The sequence below is a fragment of the Pseudopipra pipra genome, chromosome 3 (assembly GCF_036250125.1).
Source record: "Pseudopipra pipra isolate bDixPip1 chromosome 3, bDixPip1.hap1, whole genome shotgun sequence".
Taxonomy (NCBI): domain Eukaryota; kingdom Metazoa; phylum Chordata; class Aves; order Passeriformes; family Pipridae; genus Pseudopipra; species Pseudopipra pipra.
This window is the reverse complement of record NC_087551.1, coordinates 63,271,023-63,292,874: the sequence shown is the minus strand read 5'-3', so window position 1 is coordinate 63,292,874 and position 21,852 is coordinate 63,271,023. Positions and strand designations below refer to the sequence as shown.

At 40.1% G+C, this 21,852-nt stretch overlaps 1 protein-coding gene across 7 annotated transcripts in view; it reads left to right on the top strand.

Moving 5' to 3' along the window:
• The window catches only part of TPD52L1 (TPD52 like 1), a 140,018-nt gene that overhangs the window by 77,796 nt on the left and 40,370 nt on the right, over positions 1–21,852 (top strand). Inside the window, exon 1 of one of the 7 annotated variants that reach the window (XM_064649610.1) lies at positions 9,043–9,287. The exons of 4 other annotated variants lie outside the window; for them this stretch is intronic. In XM_064649610.1, the coding sequence (XP_064505680.1) occupies positions 9,140–9,287 (148 nt within the window). In that variant the 5' untranslated portion in view covers positions 9,043–9,139. Of the gene's footprint in view, positions 1–9,042; positions 9,288–9,358; positions 9,461–13,916; positions 13,988–21,852 lie in introns of those variants that run through there. 2 more of the 7 variants (XM_064649612.1, XM_064649611.1) reach the window with 2 other exon arrangements.

Genomic DNA, 21,852 nt, shown 5'->3' with positions numbered 1-21,852 from the left:
ACATAAGTGCAATATTTTAGTAACAGGTGAAAACTTCATTCACTAGTGTTCATTTGAAATCAGTGTTAACTGATTCTTATAATGGGAAGTGAAGAGCATTTGCACACTGTAATAGGCTCCTGGAAAGTCAGGTTGCTCAGCATCTTCATGCATCCACTACACTTTTCATACATTCTTGGACTTCCAAAAAAGGGCAGGAAAATTTGAAGGGCCTTTTGTGAGATCTTGGTCAAATTTTAGGAACTTACATGCAGAATAAAATCCCTTGAATTGTCCTTTTTTTTTTTTTTTTTTTTTTAAGTACTGGATGCAGTTGACTGCAGTAGCTTGTCCTGCTTTAGGAAAGAATGCACTGAGAGAGAAATGGGACAGTGATTCGAGCATAAGTGCACAAAATCCTCTCTCAGTTTGTCCCAGTGTTAGATGCTAGAATCCCAAGTATAAATGCAGAGAAATATGTGGTACTTAAATAAATGCCACTCCTTAATGATTAATCAAGACCAAAATACATAAGAGTGCCCGTGTTAAAGTATCAAAGAAAGAAAAAAAGACAGATGTTTATCAGGGAATACTGGCGAGAGAGACAAGGGAGATACACAAAAGAATTGTTGTAGGCTTCATAAAACTCAGTGTGATTCCTTTATACAGGCCTCAGCTACTCATCATAAGAAAGTGATTGATAGCAGCAGTCTGCTGTCATCCTCCAAATCCCAGCGCTTAGCAGGGAAGAGGAGGAGTTGCTGCAGGCTTTGTTGTCAGCAGGGAGGATGATCTGGGGAATGGCAGCACAGCTCCGAAACAGGAGCCATGTATCCCCGCGTTGATACAGCACTGAATCCAAGATAACGTACTTTGCCTCCAGCTCAGCTTTTTGGCTGGGGCTCAGTGCAGTGCTGGCTCGTGTCCCTCTGAAGCACTGCCTCAGAAAGCTTTTGCAGGCATACTACGAGTAACGGAGTGTTTCATTTCACACCTTTGAGAGGAGTCTCCTCTATAAATGCCAAATCCTTCAGCTTCGTCCTCATCTTGACTCTCCCTGAATTTAGAATTTGCCAAACCAAAAGAGCATGCAGGGATGTCACTTTTTCACATGGCTAAAACCATGGCTTAACAAGTGGAACCTGCTTTAAAAAAAATCTGCAAAAGTATACAGACATGTCAAAAAAGAATATGCAGTCTGTAATTTAATTGTATTTATAGTTGGGTAAAAAATGAGGAACTATTAGATACTTGCTCTCTTTCTAACCACTCATTACTAAACAAAAGATGAAATCAGAATGTGTGGCAGATTTTCCATAAGCAAGCTATCTCTTATCCCAGAGTACTGCCATCCCAAAGTAGTTCTATGGTTTACAGGTAAGCTTTCAGTAAATCAAAATATGAATCCTCATGTTGACGTTGTTTTGCCTCCTTGTATATATATCATTACCAAGCTAAAACAAAGTGCAGAACAACAAGCAGCCACTTTCAAAAAACAGGAGAGAGATTCTGAAATTGCAAATGGTTGTGCCTGAGATGGAAAATGAAGTATTTTTTAAAATAGTGATGGCACAATAGTAGATGACATGCGATATCAAGTTATTTGGCTTATGGTAGTTGGGATTTTGAAATCACAGAACTCAGTTTTAGTTGCATCCTATTTTTGGGCATCAGTTGTGTTCTTGGGGAGGTTGGAATCACTCAGCCTGGGCACCCAGTCCTCTGAACAAACTCTGCTCAATCTGATGATGTGCTGACAGTTCTTCCTTATTCACTTATTTTTAAGAAAAAAATAAGCCTTTAGTCTGGTATTTGCTGATTCTAAGATTGATTCTGCAGAGGCAACCTTTCTACAATGAACTCTTTTAAAGAAATCTTATGGACTTTTTCCTTTTTTTTAAGAAGAATCCATCTCACGTGTTTTACATAAATTGGAAAATTTTTAAAGATCTAATCTTTAAGTGATGTGTGATTCATATCTTGGCATTGTAATGCTAAACAAATACCTATGTAAGGACACAAAACAGAGTACATATATAATCTGATTCTTCCTGCTGGTGAAAGCTATTTGTTAAAGAGTTACATTTTTCTTTTGGTGATATAGATAATAAATAGGCAGGACTGTTGTCAGGTTGGTTCAGTCACTCCCAGTCACATGGCAGGATGCACTTTCACTTCAATCTGGAGAGGTAGGATTTAAGCCCCAGAAATGGACATTACATCCAGCAATGCAGCAATAATTCCATGTGCTAGGCCTTCCATCAGTATCAAGAGCACTTCAAAAAAGGAACTCCTTTAAGAGGTTGAATTAAACACTCCTCAGCAATAGGTTGTGTACCAGCTTCCCAATGCACATATACATAGGCGAATATTTTCTAAACCAATAAAAAAATCCATTTCTGAAATACCTGTGAAAAACAAATTCTATCCTTGCTTTTAGGATGACTTCTTACCTTTTAGGCATAAAAAAAATATTCTATGAAGACAGAAGAAACCGCATCAGTTGTGTTGAGTTAAAACTAAATCACATTGGATCTATCATGATTATTTTATCTGTATCAGAGATTGATTTTGACCTATTAAAAATTTAGTTGTCATAATATAGATTCACCAAGTTAACTTTCTTAATATAGCATTTTATAGCATTATATTTGCCAAAACTGAAAGTTTATTGTACAGCAGGATTGGCACATAGCAAGATAAACGGACAGAGAGATGGACTGAAAACGGACAGAATGACTGGGTTCAAAGAGCTGTGATCGGCAGCACAAAGCTCAGCTGGAGGCCAGTTACCAGAGGTGCTCTGGGCTGCACGAGGCAGAGTGGTGCCAGCAGGCCAAGGGGGTTGATCATTCCCTCTCTCCAGCACTGGTGAGATCATGTTGGAGTTCTGGGTCCAGTTCTGGGCAAACGGGGACATAAGGGATCAAGTCCAGCAATGGACTATGAAAATTATTGGGAGTGTTTCCTTTCCGTCAGGTTAATGTCGTTGTACAAAGTTTTCATCTGCATGAGTTAAATTGATTAATTGTGTGTTTTAATCCAGTGTTCAATTTCTGATGTGTGTAGTAGCAATGTGTTAGTAGACATGTCCATGCACTGCTTCTGAAGGAAAGCTATTTACTATGCTACTGGGAGGTGGAAGGCTTTGGGGGTATAAAATCACTGCTAAAAGGTGAGTTGCTGATCTGACCAAAAGCCTAGTGGCAACCTGGCTTACAAACCAGGATACTTATAGCTTACAGAAAGTGACAAGACTGTTATTTCAAAGACATTAGGTGATTGTAGCAGGGGTGGCTGCACAATGTCAGGCAGACTTGGTGAACGTGCAAGAGTTCTGCAAACACAATATGGCATTAAGTACATCTAAGAGGGACTCCATCTACAGACATTTAGCACACACATGGCTCCACAAGGCAGGATGCAGTTTTCTGAAAAATGAGAGCTACCTTGTCACTTCAGATATAGCAAGAAGTCTCACCTGGCCTGGACCTGCTGCTCCAGAGCAGTGCAGCCCTCACATCTGGGCTGTGCTGCACCTCTCTGCTCTGTCGAAGCATCTCAGATTCCCCAGGAAGTGACATTGGATGTTTCTCTGTAGGTAACTGAGTGCTTTCTGTACTGAATAATTCAAGCGCTTAAAGTTAAATGTTTTGTAGTATTTTAGAATTCCTAGGGTATCGTATCTGTCCCAATATGACACTTCACAGATCTCCCACAGATCTTGTGTGATATATGCCAGGTCATGTGGGTATGTCAGGTATTTCTGACACCTAAAATGGTTCTATATACATGTGTTTAGATATTTAGTTGCCTTCCAACATTCAGGCAGCTAAGTTTAGTCATATGCCATCTGGTGTTGAAACATACCATGAGGGAATCAACTCTTGAGCTCTCATGGTTCCAGTTCATCTGAATGACTCTAGAGCTCTGTGTCAAGATGGCATGAACCTATGCGTAGAAATGCCGGGTTTCTTTTTTATTTTCCTTTTTATTTTAACATGAGGGATGAGCCTTTATTTCTGACAAATAGAGTATTGCATTTCACAAATTATATGAATGAATGTTGAATTGCTTTTCACAGTATATATATATTTATCTTTTAAAAAGTCCTAAAAGCATGATGACAACACACATTCACACTGTGATATCCACAGATCCCAGGATGTTTGTAAGCAGTTTGTCAAGCATTCAGGCACTAAGACACTGAGTCCAGGCAGCCTGTCCAGGATCACTTGCAATGATGTGGGGGATGAGGGGCATCAGGTTTGGAGCTGCTGGTATTTTGCTCCCATGCATTCATATTCACTCTCCATTCATGTCAATATAAACGTTTTTAATACAATTTTCCACAGCCCTGGAAGACTCCTAAGCTTCTATTTTCTAATGGATTGTGGGCACTTTGGTGCCTACTGACAAAAATGACAGTTAGCTTTTGTGAGTCCTATGTTTTCTTCCCAAAAATATTCCAAGTTTCTGGTGTTGCCCCTCAGTATTTCAGCAATATATTAGGATAAATTTCCCAGTTTGCTGACCCAAAGTTACAAATGAAGGCTAAAATTCACTTACTTCTATACAATCACTTCATATATAATTTCTGGTCTGATTCAACCTTCATATTCTCTAACTCTCTATTTTATTGGATTGTGGTGAACCGTCTGATGTGCCTTCCCACTTGCTTATCCTCTGTTGTTCACCTCACATTATCCCTTTTCATTCCAGACAAACTGGGAAAAAGAGAGAGAAGAAAAGAGACACTTTCTATTAATAGGACAGTCAGAAATCCATGGAGTAATGGGAAAAAAGTATTTATTTCACTTCTCAGTAATATTCTAAATGCCCTCTGTGAGTTGTTATAAGAGTGTCATAATACTGTTCTGTTATATACTTCTCAAAGACTATTCACAGTGGCTAAGCAGAACTTTATCACTATAAATGAGATGTCAGCATCCATAAAAATCTTGATTCAGATTCTTTGAGATTAGGTGCATAGTAATCAATGTTGGATAACTGAAGTTTAGTTCCAGTGATCCCAATTATAAGAAAGTTGGGATGTTTTAAGGAAAACAGAGCTGTAGAAAAAACAGGCAGACATTTTAAATTCATATTAATAAAATAACTTTTTGCACATGATTCCATCACAGTCCATGTCTCATACAAAGTTAAGCATTAAAACCTTACTCAAAAAAAACTGCACAATGTTTGTATCTTCATTCTTACATTCTGTTAGCTACAGCTGGAGAAAAAAATTTCATGGTAAAAAAAAAAGAAACTACTTTATCTTCAGACCATTAAGATAATTTGGAGAGTAGTTTCAGAACCATTAGAACAATCATGAAAATCTGCTGATAAAAATGTAAATGTAAGATTTCAAACGCAGATTAAATCATGACAGAGTAACCTCTTCAGGCCTTTTTATTGTTTAGAATTGTCTTCTGCTGCAGGCCTGGCATGACATCCAGTTACAGGTACTATGACTCACATGAAGATAAAATAAATACAAGCTTACAGTGTATTTCATATAATTTTGCATGTTCCTAGTATATCTCTTACATCCTTGCAGCCTGTAAGAAAACCTAGGGATGTCTCCTAGACTAATATCAAAATTCTATTTTGCTGAACTGTCATTTCTCGACATAATCTTATGGATCAGATACACAGGTTAAGTAAAAATTGTCCAATAGTAGACATATCTATGCATTAAAATTAATGCAATGCTTCTTATTTCCACTATGTCTTCAGCCACAGCCCTGCTGGCTTCTGCTACACATGATTTTTTAACTGAGGTTTACCATGGGACAGAAAGGAGAGAGGTTTCAGAAGAGGTTTCAAGAGAGGTTTCATCTTGATATAAGAAAGACATTTTTTACAATGAGAGTAATTAACCACTGGAACAATCTCCCGAGGAATATGGTAGAGTCCTCATCAGAGTTCACCTTCATGACTTTTTGGGATGCTTTAGGCAGACACATTTCCTCTCACTCTAGCACCAGTGGAAAATGGAGTTAAACGTATTATTTATTGTTAAGAAGTAAGGTCTAGTGCATGTAATATTGTTCTCTAATAGTATATTTGTATAATTTAGCTCAGTGTTATTTTTTTTATACTGTTTCCAGTATCTTTCTCGTATTGTTCTAGTACCTTTTGACCCATGGAACCAGAACCCCACTGTATGAAACTGCAGACTAAACTGTCTGTAAAACTTGCAATACATCTTCTCAATGTTGTATGTTGTAGTAACACTGACATTTCACACTTCGTATTTTTAAATTGCAACATTGTCCTGAACATTAAGTATACATAGAATAAGAGATGAAAATCAAAAGAACTTACTAAAAGTTAAAGAAAAAACTCTGAAAGAAGGTTGAGTGTATTCTATTTTAATTTTAATATTTCTTTAAAGTATTGGAACCCACAATATGCTGAGAATTGAACATTTAGCAAAGCACTCTAATGACATCTGAATGGATGGAAATAAAATACAACATCTGGTCTGAACACATGACAGTATGGTTTTCCAACCTTGTAATAAAACAGTAGATGCACAGCACATCCTTGGCCTTTCCATCCATGGCATATTACTAGAAAGCTTTAATCTGCCCATTGCTGGGGATCTAACTTTATATCACCACTAGAATGTCGTGCTCATTTCAGCCTGCCATTTTTCTTACAAAGTGCATGTATGCATATGCCAGAGTGCATCCTGCTAAACAATCACTCAGCTTGAAGGACCAACAACTTCCACTGTATTTCACAGTTCTTAGACTGTTTGCTCTTATGTGAATTATTCAGCACAGTTTTTCCTCAGTATTTTCCACGGAAATTTAGTAAGAGTTTGGGATACTTGCAACATGCAGAATCCTGCAAAATACACATGGTTACTCCCTACAAGCAGAGAGACATCCACTGAAGTCTGACACAAGATTGAATGTTGTTGTTTTTTTGTTGGAGGACAAAAACCAGTCAGCGCAATGCCATAAACGTAAATACATTTATTGATGCCTTTTACTGTTGTATTGTGAAAATGGTGTAATCTGAAGTATGCAGTAATACATAAATATTTCAAAAATAAAATAATTTGGCTTTTGTTTTATTCTGTCTGTCTTCTTAAATACCAAACAAAACCCAACTGTTCCTAATTTCAGCATGATGGGAGAGACAATGACCTTTCTCAGGCAACAACTAAGCTCCTACAACTTGATTGAGCCCTTCCAAGACAGAAAACAAAGTCTGAATTATGTCAGTCTCTTCAGACAAAAAATTGAAAACAAATCTCTTAGAAGGCAAATTCTATGAGGAATCTCACCAAATCAGTGATATATGTGGAACAATATGAAAATGCATCCTACTGAACTATAGGTAGAAAACTAATCAGCTATTTAACAATTAAATGACTTAATTTCAATGGGATATTAATTTTCTAATCAGATTCACCTTTAAAGTGCTGATTTCCCAGCTGCATGTTATAGAATATTGTAAATGCCTCTTTTCTTTTTCCTGTCTAACATACCATGATATGAACATGCTAGGTGGAACTCCAAAGGCTTATAGGTTTGTTTCTCTATTTATCGTTCTCTTAAAGGGAGAATTAATATTGTTGTTTGCCAATACTTGTTAGGTAAAACTCTGCTTGGCTTTTCTTTACAGTAGAGTGCATTTCTGATGTGGAAAAAGAAGTAATAAATCTAAATGTAAATAATGAATCAAATTCAGCATCTAATCACCTGGTGAAATTTTCTGTTGTTCAGTAATTTGAACAGCACATGCTGCTGTAAGATCTGCTTCTACATAAACAGTGTTGTTAATATTGTTATAGGCCTGTAAGTAAATTGAGTGCTCAGTTTTCATTATGCTTCATCAGAACTGCTTAAGCTGCTTTAAAAAACCTTACACATATTTGCAGAAAAGTTTGTTTTCTAATTATATTGTTAGTTTTAAATGTTGAGAGAAATGTCTCAGCTATCTATTTCATGCATTTGTGTCTGGACTTGGGTTTGTTTTTTTCATGTACAAGTTGATAACATTTCTGAGCTCAAATCTTTTAAGAGTAGGATGTCTCTGCATTTGAAATGACAGGAGTACAGGAATTCATTCTTCTGACAACCTCTGTTCTGCTTTTGTAAGAGGTAAATTCCAACTGAAGGGGATGTCAAATCACAATGAAGGCTTGCTTAGGAAAAAATGATAATTCATGCCTTACAGTAATTCAAATTCAAACCCACTGCTGTGCGCATACTAAAGCAAAACCTCATTAGATGTATACAAATTAAAGTTGCCTTGGCCTTGATTTTTGATTTTTTATAAAAGCAAAGTTGAGAAATAAGTAGATTTGATGCTATGCTCTACAATATTTTAAGGGGAAAAAAATTATTTTCTAGCTATGAATGTTCTTTTTTTCTTTAACCAAACTGCATAATCATTTTCTTTTGGATTTGTTTTCTTCAATTACAGTATTATCTGTTTGCACAATTTCTCAAACAATGTCCAGTACTTCCTTCATCTGCATTTACTCTCTTGCTTTGTTATTTTTAGTATTACAGGCCTTGAGAAGCTATGTGTCCTTAGTATGTCCTGGAGGCTTTCAGTAGTATCATATACTCAAATTACATATGGTGTTTGACTGATAAATGCATGGACTGTCAGCCATGGCGAATGCAGCATTGCTAAAACAAGTATTCTGAATCCTTCCACAAGTGAAGGTAGTGTGGACTGTTAACAGACTGTGGAAGTTATGTTGACATGAGCAAAACATAGAGTAAATCTGCACTGCAGTGTGAACTATGTGTCGGCACTCCAGCTTCCAGTGAATAGTAGGATAGAGACCTGTGTGCTGGGAAAAAAAATAAAATCATTTTTACTTAAACTGCTAAGTATATGTGACAGTATAGGCTCTGTCAGTATTCCTTTGGATGTATTCCCATGCTTCTACGATAGGAGGTAGTAGTACTTGACATCCACAGGTGCTCAGATAAGCCAAATACTCATTCACGAAAGGCACCTAACTAGTTCACTGTGCCGCTGTGACACCAGGTACTCCCGATTGCTCAGGTGGGGAGCGTAACCTGCCGGTGCCCCGGGGCTCCTTGCTCCCCCTCTGGAGAAGTCCCAAGTGCCTTCCCTCAGCGGGGGCAGCCGTGACCTGAGGCATTACGCGGGGGAGATGGCGAACAACTGTGCAGCTGAGGAAGCCGGGCGCTGGCCCTCTGGAGCTGAGGGGCTGGCCCAGGACGAGGGGCTGGGCTGCGGCAGAGGGACGCCGGGACGAGGGTTGTCCCCGGGATGGCCCGGGACGAGCGGGGACGCCGCAGGTGAGCGGCGGTGGCAGCGCCCGCGCGTGCCCGGGAGGTGGCGCCGCCCGTCCCCGGTTGTGTGTCGGGGGCGGGGGCGGCAGCGCGGCCGGGCCCGGCTGTCAGCGCCGCCGGAGCCGGGGGTGCGCGGGGCCACAGCGCTCCTCGCTCTGCCATGGAGCCGCAGGCGCGAGGTGAGTCTCGTCCGGACAGAGCCCCTCGGGGCGGCGCGGGGCTCACGGACCTTCCGCTACCGGGGGCTGCCGCTCCCCCCTCGGGAAGGGCCAAGCCCGCGCGGGGGCAGCGGGAGTTCGGGGCGGGGATGCCCGGCGGCAGGGAGAGCCCGAGGGAAGGCGCGGCCCGGGCACCGGGCGGCGAGAGGAGCGCGGTGCCCATGAGCGGTACCGTGGGAGGCTCCCGTCACCACACCGGTGGTGGCGGCCCCGGGCTCGGCCGGGGAGCGCGGCACGGCCCGGCCCGGCTCGGCCAGGATGCGTCCTCCGTCCCGTCCTCCATGCCGCCCCGGGCTTCCCCTGGCTTTCCTTATGGTTGGGGTGGTGGTGGCCGCTTTCTCCTCCTGCTGGCTTTAGGCATTTCACGGTCAGTTAGCTGGCAGACAACTCCGGGTTAAGTTAGTCCCTTAAGGGTTTGGGGCTTCCTGGGTTTGAAGTAATTTTGTGTGTCCTGCCGTGTCCTGCCTGGCTGTCCGTCCCTCCTCGGGAAGCTGTCCCCCGGCCAGGCTCCAGCTGCTGCCTCTCGGGGCTGGTCGGGACGGTGCGAGCCCGAGCAGCATCGCCGTCCTCGTCCTGGGAGCTCTCGGCGTGCGGGAGGCGCCTCCAGCAGCAGGGACCCTGGGACCGAGACCTGCTTAAAATTGGATCCGCTGAAGTATTTCTTCAGCTTTGCAAACGCGGCATTCCGTTCGTTTAAGGTGAACATTTTCTATTGCAACAGTTAGGACTAACATACATACATACATACATGACTTTACACTCTCGGTGAAGTTAATTGACCTCCAAAGAACAAACTTTTCATGCGAGCTATAAATGATGTTTGGGTCAACCTAAGGTGTTTAGCATACACAGGTCTTGCTCACCTTTATAATCTTGCTTCTGTTTTCTAAAGAACCTCATGGTTTCACCACACATGTCTGGAAGTCACCAGTACTAAGCAGGTGGTACAAATGTTTCTTCAAAAGCAGAGTGTTCAGAAAACATTTTGTGTCATCTATAAAACAGGGAAATGAAGTAAGAGGGAGACATATGCTCATTGAAACTAACTGAAAAAATAGGCTTCCAGAATAGTTAAAAACTGCCTTAAACAAATACACTTGAGAGACAACTCTTGCCTGCAAATACGGTTGTACACAAAGGAATACACCGAGAAATTTGAGTTCATGATGCTTGTGAAAGAGAAGGTGTTTCCAGCAAGTGTGGTGTATGTGCTGTCCTAATGGATACATGGCTGAAGCTGCTTGGCAAAATAAATAGATCTGTGGCTCAGTTCACAGGGTTTTTAAAAGTCACTATTAAGATTATAGAATAAGACTGTTATTTAAACTAAATTCTGAATACATTTGTACAGCTACTATGATGGGAGCTCCTGTTCTTTAAACATAAACTTCATAGGATAAGGAATTTGATCATTTCTTGTTTTGTGGAACTGATGGAAAACAGTATCAGATTCTAATTAGCTAGATAGTGGCATATGTAGATGTGATTTTTTTACCTTCTCTGATTAGCAAGATCAGTAAATAGGTTCTTAGTGCATGTTAAAAATTCAGGTCAGTAAATGTGCTTTGCTAGTGTATATTTGGGTCAGCAACTCTGTTACTTCCACAGGTCTTGAATAAGTTCTTCTAGATGAATATAAAAGCATTTTGAATTGCTTCATCTTACCTATACTCAATTTTAAGTCACTTTTTTCTTCTGTTTCTCACTTGTGTGTTTTATTTCTACAGTTTCTAAGAAGTTTCCCATTACTAAAACAAAAAATAAAATATTGCTTTGATAAACAAGTAGTACAAGCTAAGATTTTTGTGCTAGATACTTGCATGCCAGCAAACCTTTGTTCCAAAATACCCCCTTCCTTCTAGACTTGAGTAAGTGCATGCTACTGCAGTTATGGAGCCTTGCTGGCAAAAAGAATTTAACCTGCATGTGTCTAATGCTGTCGAATTCAATTAAGTACATCTAAGCACTGGCCAGAAATCTGAATTTTTCAAATCCACTGTGCAATTTCCAGAGCACAGTTATAGGAGTTTACTAACAAAACAATAGCAATTTGCTTGGAAAAAGGTTCCACTTCAAATATCTGCTTAAGCAGCAGGAGAAGCTTGTATATGTTTGAAAGAGTTTATGAATTGCCTCTAAAAAACTTTCAGATGCCTACAGAGAAATGAATCCTGAATGGTTTGTTCCAGTGTGCTCTGCTGGGAGATTGCATTCCAACTGAAAAGACAAAGTAAAAGCTATGCATTTAAAAGTAGTGTTGAATTCATGTTTAACAATTTAAAGATTTTATTCAGAAGGACTTTTCTACATAAATATGTTGTTTGTTCCATTTTGTATTGTCTTTAAGGGAGGCTATGCCTGAGTAGAGCAATTTCATGTTCAAGAAACACACACGTGCAAGTATAAAATGTACATTTCTTCAGAGCAGGAAAGTCATTTCTGTCAGAATTTTTACATAGCAGCATGAATCAACCTTATAAATCTTAATGCAACTCTGGAGAAAAGTATTACGAGTAACTGTATCAAGGTACTGGGTAGAGGTCACAGCTAAACATCAGGAGTTTCTGTGTGGTTCAAGGTATAACGTAATACCTGTCCATGCCCCAAAGAGTGTGAAAGTTAAGGCTTTGATATTTACTTTAAAGTAGTAGAGAGATTTCATGGACTGAAATGGAATTACTGTTATCCTTAAGCATATTGAATATGTCTTGCAACATTCATGCAAATGAACTAGATGAGGCAGTCAATCAGACAGAGTAATAGTAGTTAAAGTTAAAATTATTTTCTAAAAAATAACCAGATGTTCCATGTAAGAAAATTCATATGTATAATAAAAATAATAAATTTCCCTTTACAGACAATGTATCTTTAAGTCTCTGGGTGCTCTTCTCTTTGATTACTTGTTCTTCTTAATGGTCCTAGAGCTAGCTGGTCCAGGAACACACCAGCTATATTTATGCTAGGTGCTAAAAATTCCATAAGAGCATATTTATTTTCCTTCAAATGGCTGTCAGTAATTTTTCATGTGAAAAGTTTGGAAGTCTGAAGAACAGTGTTTCTCTCAAAGAGAGGAAAATCAGAACTGTGTATTTGCCTCTCATCATACTCGTTCAAGTCCAGATTAACTGACTATCCTGCGTAGTCCTGCCTTCTAGTTTAAAACTGTGAATGTCCTGTAATAATGGCAGTACAGTGGATGTCTTAATCTATGTGACTTTTTAACACTGGAGCTTTGCTCATAAAACATCTCTCTCCTTTTGCAATTCTTCTCCCTTTCTTTATGTATCCAGATATAATCATACTTTCTTTCTCTGTTGTATCCTTTCTTGATTCTTACTCTGACAAAGCTTTGGTGTGCAGCTTTCTGCTCCCTTTTTCCTACCCAGGTAGCTCAACCAACTTCTCACACTTCAGGCCTCCAAAAGGGTTTTTGAGGCATCTCCCTGTCCTAGCAATTCTTACAGCTGTTCTGCATCCTCAGCTAGTTGTGCATTGTAGCCGTAGTAGCTTGCTGTGTATGCACTCATCTGTTGGGTGTTGTGGTGAGAGCTGTGGTTAGTTCAGATAACAGATGACTCCTCGTGGAGGCCTTTAGCACCTCGCTTCTTCCCTCTGCTGTGTGCAGCTGACATGCTCCTTCTGTGATCCTCAAGCTAGCTGCATCTGGCATGAGAGGTTACAGAGAGGCAGCATCGTGGCATGTGCAATTTGACTGGAATTTATGATCAGAGGAATATCATTAGAAGTCACAGCATTAGCCCAGTAGTCCTCTCCCTGCCACAGTGGCGCCTGCCACTTCCCAGTCAGGTGGTCTGAGGTCTCTGTGGTGGGAGGTACTGCTGAGGAATGTGTGAGGAATGCTGTGAAATGGTGTACAAATGGCAAAATGGCATTGGCATCTTGGTCAGCCTTCTCTCTCCCTCTCTCTTTGCTAGCTACTCATGTGGTTACTAATACATATAGGAATCTGGATAGAGGGTCAGCCTCACAGTGGGAAGGTGGGGATAAGGAACACATGATGATGTTGCTGCAGCAGCAGCAGTGCTGTGGCTATCACACCAAAGCAGTCCTGTGTTATGCTGGAGAGGGCAGCATCTTCCCTAACCTTGTGTTTGAGGTTGGTGACTTTACCAAGGAGCACTGACTGTTTTGTTCTTAGTTCAGGTTTCCCCTAAGGACAGAGTAAAACTGGTGGTTTGGAGCTGATTTAGTATAATTATTTTATGGGGAAAAAAGTGCCCGGCTGCACATGATTCTTGAGGCATCAGGATTCACTCTAGTTATCAAGGGATTTGTGTTGTCTCCATACTGCCTTCTTGAGCTCACCATGACCCTGCTATGGAAAGCAGGAGGTAAGACTTCACAGAAGGTCAGGAGGATATTGGTGTAATTGAACCACCTAGTGATAACCTGCTTATTTCACTGCATGATGGAAGTTTCAGCTGCTGTGTTAATAAGACCACATGAAGAGGAGGTCAAGTGAAAAAGGTAGGGTTGTAATATTTGATAGGATTCTTAAATATTTAACAAGAGTGCACAAAGCTCAAAATAATTGCTCTTTCATGCTTTTTGTACTACAAGGAGAGAAAATACATGAGTGGAATGAGTTATTTGGTGTATATCAGATTTCAAGCAAGCAAATGCTTCTCTTTTACCCTTTGAACCTGTGCTGCTTTCAGCTTTATGACACTTGTCACAGGATAAAATTCAGTTTGCTGAGGCTGAGAAAATTTCAGTGGTTTCATGTTACACCTGAGAACTGAGAATAGAATGCTGGTGGGATTTGAAAAAGATATATAAAAGAAATACCTTCTCTAAAATCTAGGACCACTGTTATGAGGCTTTGTAACTTTGCCAGTTTCCTAACCATGAAGATATAAAATGTAGAACATATTAAAACAAACACATCAAACCCTAAAACATGTTTTTAAATTCTTGCTCTATTTTTTCTCCTGTATCTTCTTATTTTCACAGGACTGCTGGTATGAGTCCTACTGTGAGGCAGCACAAGTATAATCTGATTCTGTTGTCAGTGGTGTAAAGTGCAGTAGTGGAAAGATGAGTTTCCTTATGCTGTCCTGACATGCCTTGATGACTAGTACAGTACAGAAATGCATGGAACTTTTGAGATGCTTTGCTTAGGCTGCGTGCTGCTTGAAGGATGTGGCACAAGCAGGAGATTGCAGAGGTGTTGAAGGATGTTCTGTGTGGCCATATTTAGAAATTTATGTATCATTTAGTGTTTTATATTAGTGTAATCCTAGAATTTGGGTTTAGAAAGACTGTAGTCTGCCTTTGATTCAGAATGTGTTTTTTAAGGGTTAAATTAAATCTTTCTTTCTCATTAGAAAATACCTCTTGGGGTAGTAGATAAATATGAGATCTGAGCAGGGTAGTTTTATCTGATTGTATTTATATCTCATAGAAATGCATAGTTGCAATGCCAAACTTTATATATATAGTATGCTCTAGTCCTATCACTGCTCTCTAAACTGTGCCTTTTGGCTGCTGCATTCTCTAAACTCATCATGTATGAGAAATCGTGAAAGGGGACTGACAAATGTGGATTCTATCCACATCTATCAGATGTCACACTGACCTTCTCCAAAACCCTAGGTGTAGTAGTTGATTCATTTGATTTTCTAGGACAGAGGTAATGTTGCTTAGCCATATTTGAGATCCATGGATCAAAATCATAATATCTAACTAGTCTATCATCATTACACTTCTGCATCCATGGTGTGGTTAAGAGTTGCAGGTGAATAATTGGAAAAGACACATTTAAGAAGTGTTTGCATTGTACTTTAGCAGTAATTCTCCCTTTTCTTTCTCTTGTACTGCCTCTTATTCCCTCTTTCACTTTGTACGAAGAAATAGGTGGGTAGCAGAGAGGATCCTGTTGCAAATGTTCTTTTCTTTTGTGTATAACAAGTGCAAGAATGCTTAGGAACTATGTAGTCAGGGATCCATTTCTTGGGTAATTTTTACATCTTTTGCATTTCTAATCACTGAAGGAGAATCCAGGATGCTCAGAGAAGTAGGTAGGGGGTATAAAAACAGAACAAGGTCTAATGCCTTATGTCATTTCCAGAAATGGAAGGCAAAGCTATGCCTTGAGCCATGAGTTCCTTCTAAAGCAAGGAGGCCTGTTGGGAAAAATGCTTACTTTGGGGGGTTTTTTGTTGGTCTTCTGGGGTTTGTTTTTTGTAAAGTTGTCCTGTTACCATTTACTTTAGCCTGCACTTATCCTTGCTGCCCACCAAGAACCTAGTCAGTAAAGTGTTTTAACTTAATGAAACTACTTAAAATGTGTAATGGAAAGCAGTCACTTTTCATCTTTGCTGTTCTAAAGACAAAATTAGACTTTTAATGTTTTTGTTGTTAAAAGTACTTTAGATTCTATTATCTTACAACTTATTTCTCAAATGCAAAAGTTTAGCATTTCGTATAACACTGGAACTAGGGCTCTAGTGGTACTTTAGGCAGAGAGAGATATAAAGTTACACTCTGAAAACACTTTTGATATTCATGCAAGCATGAAGTGCCTATAGATACAGTGTTGGTTTTCCCAGTAAAAAATGTTTATGTAGCAGGCAGCACAGTTTACTTCCACGTGCTTTCCTGCTGAAAGGGCTACTTTTGTTTGTTGATCAATGAAGTTGTTAGGACCAGATCCTGCCCAAGCTATTTCTCCCTCTGTTTTGAACCTTTCTTTGTGTTTTATTTTCTTTCCATTTATACAGTTGATTTCTGTCTGAGTTTTACTTTAGTTTGTGAAACATCTTCCTCTTTAGCCATCTAAATGCATAAGTTGTCTCTCTTCAGTACCTGTGCCACACTTTAAAGTTGTATTTAATAATTACCTAATAAATAAAGTTACTAACTTATAAATTGTAAGTAAAGTATGGAAAGCATAATTTAAAACTATGTATGGTATGAATTTAAAAGACTGTATTATATATATTCTGTAAATATTTATAAATGGGAGCTGAAGGGAGCTGATGCTTTCCATGTTTGTTTCTTCAGTAAAGAGTCAGGTTTTTCTGTGTTCACCTGTTTGTTCAGGTGTTCTCTTTTTACCAGTTTCCTCACTAGGAAATTGCCTTGTCACCTCGGTGGGACTAAGGTGGTGCAGGTTTGTGGTTACGACCAGGTTTCTCATAACCTTCTTAAAGTTTTAAAATACTTTTGCATAGCTTCCTTGGAATAACTGTTTTCATTGTGCTTCAGGTGGATTTAGTAGTAACTTGTCAAGCTGATGTTGGCTCAGGCATTTTAGGTGCTTAACTAATTCCTCTTTCTATGTTTCTCACTTTAATTAAAATGTTCTTAACTGCACTGAGTAGATCACAGGTAGGTCACGCTAAGAAATGCTGGCAGATTTTTAGAGGAGGATGTGGTGTGAATGTGTCTAGTTAGAATATCTTCTGAAGGCCTCGGATACTTTTTCTGCTGGGCTGGTGCGTGCTAAATTTTCATTAAAAAGTGATCTGAGATAGTTGTATTTAAACACATCCAGATTTTTCTTAGAGACAAGTAAAATGTATGTACCTTACAGAGTCAGAGGGGCAATTATGCCAAGAACAGAAGATTATCTTCTGCTCAAAGTATTTTAGGTAGATGGCAGCTATTAACTTGTTGTTGTGGGAGGAAGGAATCAAAGTCATAATCAGAGAGAATGGTGTTTGTCATGTAATTAAACTATCTAGCCAGCCGTACACTATTATGTGCAGATGAAGAACCAGTGAAGCCCTGTGGTCTTGCAATAGTAAATCCTTCAGTCATGTAGTGCACCAGGTGGTGCCGCAGCTTTGATAGCAAAGATGACAGTGAAGAAGGAACAATTACTGGAATAACCTTACTGATTAAAAAAAAAAAAAAAAGGCTGCTGAATAATGTCATTCATATAAACTGAATCACAATGCAGGCTTGAAGACTTACATGGGGTCTTTGCAGAGATAAATAACAGATATTGGCAGGAAACTGGAAGTCAGATATTACAGGCAGAGGAAAAATATGTGTTCTCTTGGTTTTAAATTGCTTCAAAAAACAGAGAAGCATAGATAGTGAGCAATATTGATGAAGCCTGCAGTAAACACAAGGAATTAGAGTATGTAATGATAATAGCTTATACTCATTTGGGAGAGGTTCAAAGATGGGAACCAGGTTTACAGCTAGATCCAGAATTAGAAGGCTTCTCAGTTGTGTCCAGTTCTGCACAGAAATATGGAGCGTGAACATGACCTGAAAAGGGAGCAGCAGTATTCTGGTCATAGTTATGTGCTGTGCATGGAAATCAAGGACAGGGAAGGGTCAGAAGAGAGCAAGTTTTAACAATTAAGTTGAATAAGGATGAAGATGTGAATGGAAGTTATTAGCAGACATGCAAGCACTGGAATACTGGTTTATTTCAGAAAAGTACATTTTTTTATGTCCATCCTGCAACAAGTTCCTCATAAAAATCTTCTTACTTAAGGTAGTAGAAGAGTGAAGAGAAGTCAAAAACTGTCTTGTGCTCTCCATCTAGACCATTCTAAGGTACTGAAGTTAAAATAGGCATGATTCCAGACTCGGTGATCTGTAAAGATAGGTTAGAGGTTTGAATGATGTTCTTGCCACTGAGTGTGGTCTAATGCAACCTCAGGGGTGTAGCAACTCATGCCTTGTGCTTAACTAAACCCCTTGCCTCTCTTACCCATTGGCCTGTGCCCAAAGCAGCTGTTGGAGAAGCTGACCCTCTTTGGTTCAGGGCTCATCTTCCCAGGGATCTTCAAGGAAAAAAACATAAAATCTGCCTGTGGCAGCTGCCATTTTCTGCTGGTATTTGAGGATGATTGAGGAACCTCAAATATTGAGACTGTATGGTGTGTCTGGAAGTGCCAGTCTCTGTCTCCTGCTCTGATAAATAGCCTCCCTTCCTGCAGTATGGTCATCTGTGTCACTTGGGCTGGCTGCATGGGGCATGCCTCTGTCTTCAGACCCTGACCGACAGAAGGAAAGCCTGTTTCTATAGGAAATTCACAGATAACCGAAGCCTAAACCTCAGATGCCCCCACTCACAACCTCACTAAGCAGACACATTTCCTTGTAATGGCATTCTGCAAAACACTGAGTTGGCAAAGCCAAAAAGTTAATGATGCCAAAAACTCTGAAGGCCTTAACATGAAGCTTAACATTAGGAGTGGAATAATAAGTGCTTCATTTCACAGCTCAGTATGCTGGCAAAAAAACTTGTGAGAAAAACAGATGAAACTTGGAGTTGGGCAGGCCCAGATAGATGGTGCTATTCTGATTGAGGAGTGTTTTGTGTGGCCTGTGTGCAGAGAATTAGTGTCACACTAACTCCAAGTTCCAGGTTTGTCAGAGCAAGACTGCCTGGATGTAAGACAGTGCATTTCCAGGAATCGAGGTGGCACACAAGTAAGCTGGTTTTCAATGTATTTGTAGTATTTGCTTTAAAAAATAAAAATTTGTTTTATCTTGAATATAGGGCCTGTGCAACAGAGTACATGGCCATTGTGTCTGTTAAAATGGATTGTTTTCAAATAATTTTCATATAAATAAGCTTTATTTTTATTGGTTTTAAATAGGAATACAATTGTGTTGGAGATAGATGCATCCAAGAGTAGGTCAAGTTTATTTAGGGAAGCCTAGAGGAAGTCCACACTGTCAGATGACCCCCATTAGGCAGGCAAAAGTGCATTGGTGCAAAGTAGCTGGTCTTTAATTATGAAGGGATTAAGGGGTGAAGCAGGTGGTGCTTAAAAAATGGGACAGCGGGAGGGAGGAAGGGAGGTGGATGTGACACACAAGACGTGTCTGATCTGAGGAGCGTGTTGATTCACTGCCTTTTCTTGGTGGCCATGAGCTATTATGTAATCTAACATTAAAAATTAAGAAAAACTGAGAAAAGTAATTGTGTCTTTCTCCTAACTTAGTGAGTGATTTCAGCTCTGGGGCCCCCAACTTAAGAAGGACTTGGAGGCCTACGGAGATAATGAGAGAGCTGGACCACTTTTTCTATGAAGACAGATTGACAAATTTGGGTTTGTTCGGCCTGGAGAAGAGAAGGCTCCAGGGAGACCTGAGAGCACCTTCCAGTGCCTAAAGGGGACCTAAAAGAGAGCTGGAGAATTTTTCACCAGGGCATGTAGTAGTAATGGCCTTAAGGTAAGGCCAAGGGGTAATGGCCTTAAACTCAAAGAGGGTAAGTTTAAATAAGATATTTAGAAGAAATTCTTTACAGTGAGGGTGGTGAGACACTGGAAAAAGGCCAGAGAAGCTGTGGATGCCCCATCCCTGGAAGTGTTCAAGGCCAGGTTGGATGGGGCTTCAGGCAACTTGGTCTAATGAAAGGTATCTGGAAAGCAGTGCCACAGAAAGGGACCTGGTGGTCCTGATCAATGACAAGTTTAATATGAGTCAGCAGTGCCCCGGCAGCCGGAAGGGCCAACCTTGTCTGGGGGGGGCATCAGGCAAAGCATCACCAACTGGTCGAGGGAGGGGATTGTCCCACTCTGCTCTGCACTGGTGAGGCCTCACCTTGAATATTGTGACAGTTTTAGGCAACTCAATAAAAGAAAGATATTAAGCTCTTATAGAGCATCCGAAGGAGGGCAATGAAGATGGTGAAGGGCCTTGAGGGGAAGCCGTGTGAGGAGCAGCTGAAGCCACTTGGTCTGTTCAGCCTGGAGAAGAGGAGACTGAGGGGAGATCTCATTGCAGTCTACAACTTCCTCGTGAGGGGAAGTGGAGGGGCAGACACTGATCTCTTCTCTGTGGTGACCAGTGACAGGACCCAAGGGAATGGCCTGAAGTTGGGTCAGGAGAGGTTTAGGTTGGATATTAGTATAAGGTTCTTCACCCAGAGGCTGGTTGGGCACTGGAACAGGCTCCCCAGGGAAGTCATCACGGCACCAAGCCTGACAGAGTTCAGGAAGCATTGGATGATATTCTTGGGCACATGGTGTGACTCTTCGAGATGGTCCTGTGCAGGGCTAAGAATTGGACTTGATGATCATTGTGGGTCCCTTCCAACTCAGCATATTCCGTGACTGTGTCCCTGCCTATGGCAGGGGGGGTGGAACTAGATGATCTTTAAGGTCCTTTCCAACCCAGATCATTCTATGATTTATTGTTGTTAATTTATAATTATGCTGCCTACAAAGCTTAGTCACAGATCATGGACGTTTTGTGCCAAACAGTATGCAAAAAAGCAGTCCTGGTCCTTTAAAACTGTGATCTTTACTCTCCCACTGTGAGAGATTGAGCAGATATAGGGGAAAGATAATTTTTCCCTTCTCTCTCAGCATTCCTGAATGTGTACTTTAGTAAATGTAACTATGCCGAGATAATCTGTATTAAAGCAATAATGAATTTGAGCCTGAAGGGAATAAAGAATCTGTCATGTACCCAGTTATAATTGTTTCCTGTGTATTTTCCCTAGTATGTTTACAGGACCAAAAGTGATACATCTGCCTTAGATGTTGAGATTCCTGAATTGGGGTGTGGGGAAAGCAAGCAACCTGCTGGCTGCATTAAGACTTTGCTCATTTTTGAATTAGACTTTTAAAGGTATTGTTAGTTATGTGTTTTGAGATCTAAAGGATACAAATTATAACTACTTGAAGAATTTATTTTTTAATTAAAAATATCATTTTATCACTTCTTGCAGTACAGATACATTGTTGGAAGTTAATTGAGGAGGCTTGTGACCTTAACTATACTGCAGCTAGATTGCTATCTAATTATATTCTTTTACACTGGGCTTTAGAAAAGTACAGTAAACTGATCTGTTCTTAGAAGAGAAAGGTTATTAAATCCTGCCTTTAAGTTGCAGTGATTTTGATTCAGTGAAGCAGATGAGGGTGAATTGATGAGCATGACATGAAGCGTGAGCTTAATTATACAATTGATGGGATTACAGTCACTTCTACCAGCAGAGGATGGGACCCCAGGTGTCTGTCTATTCTGAGATTAAAAAAATGTACCTTCATGTATTTTTAGTATTAAAGGGTGGATTTAAGAAATGTGACTGATGACTTCCACCTCTGACTGCCAGCATTTCCATATCATAGCTATCTTCCCCTACTTTTTCTTTTTCTCTGGTCTGATTATATATACTTTATTCCTTCATTTGATTTATACAGTCTGTGACAGTTTCTAGAGTACCTTATTTGCGGAGAACAAGTCCCTTTTGTGACTCAGTGTCCTGCACTTTCTCATTCTCTATTATTCCATCGTGACTTTATCTTGTTTCTTTTTTTTTCTCCTTCCCTCTTCTACCTAAAGAAAGGAAAGAGAGGGTAATCCTTCCACTTGTAGCATCTTTTTCTTCCCATTGATATCATGGA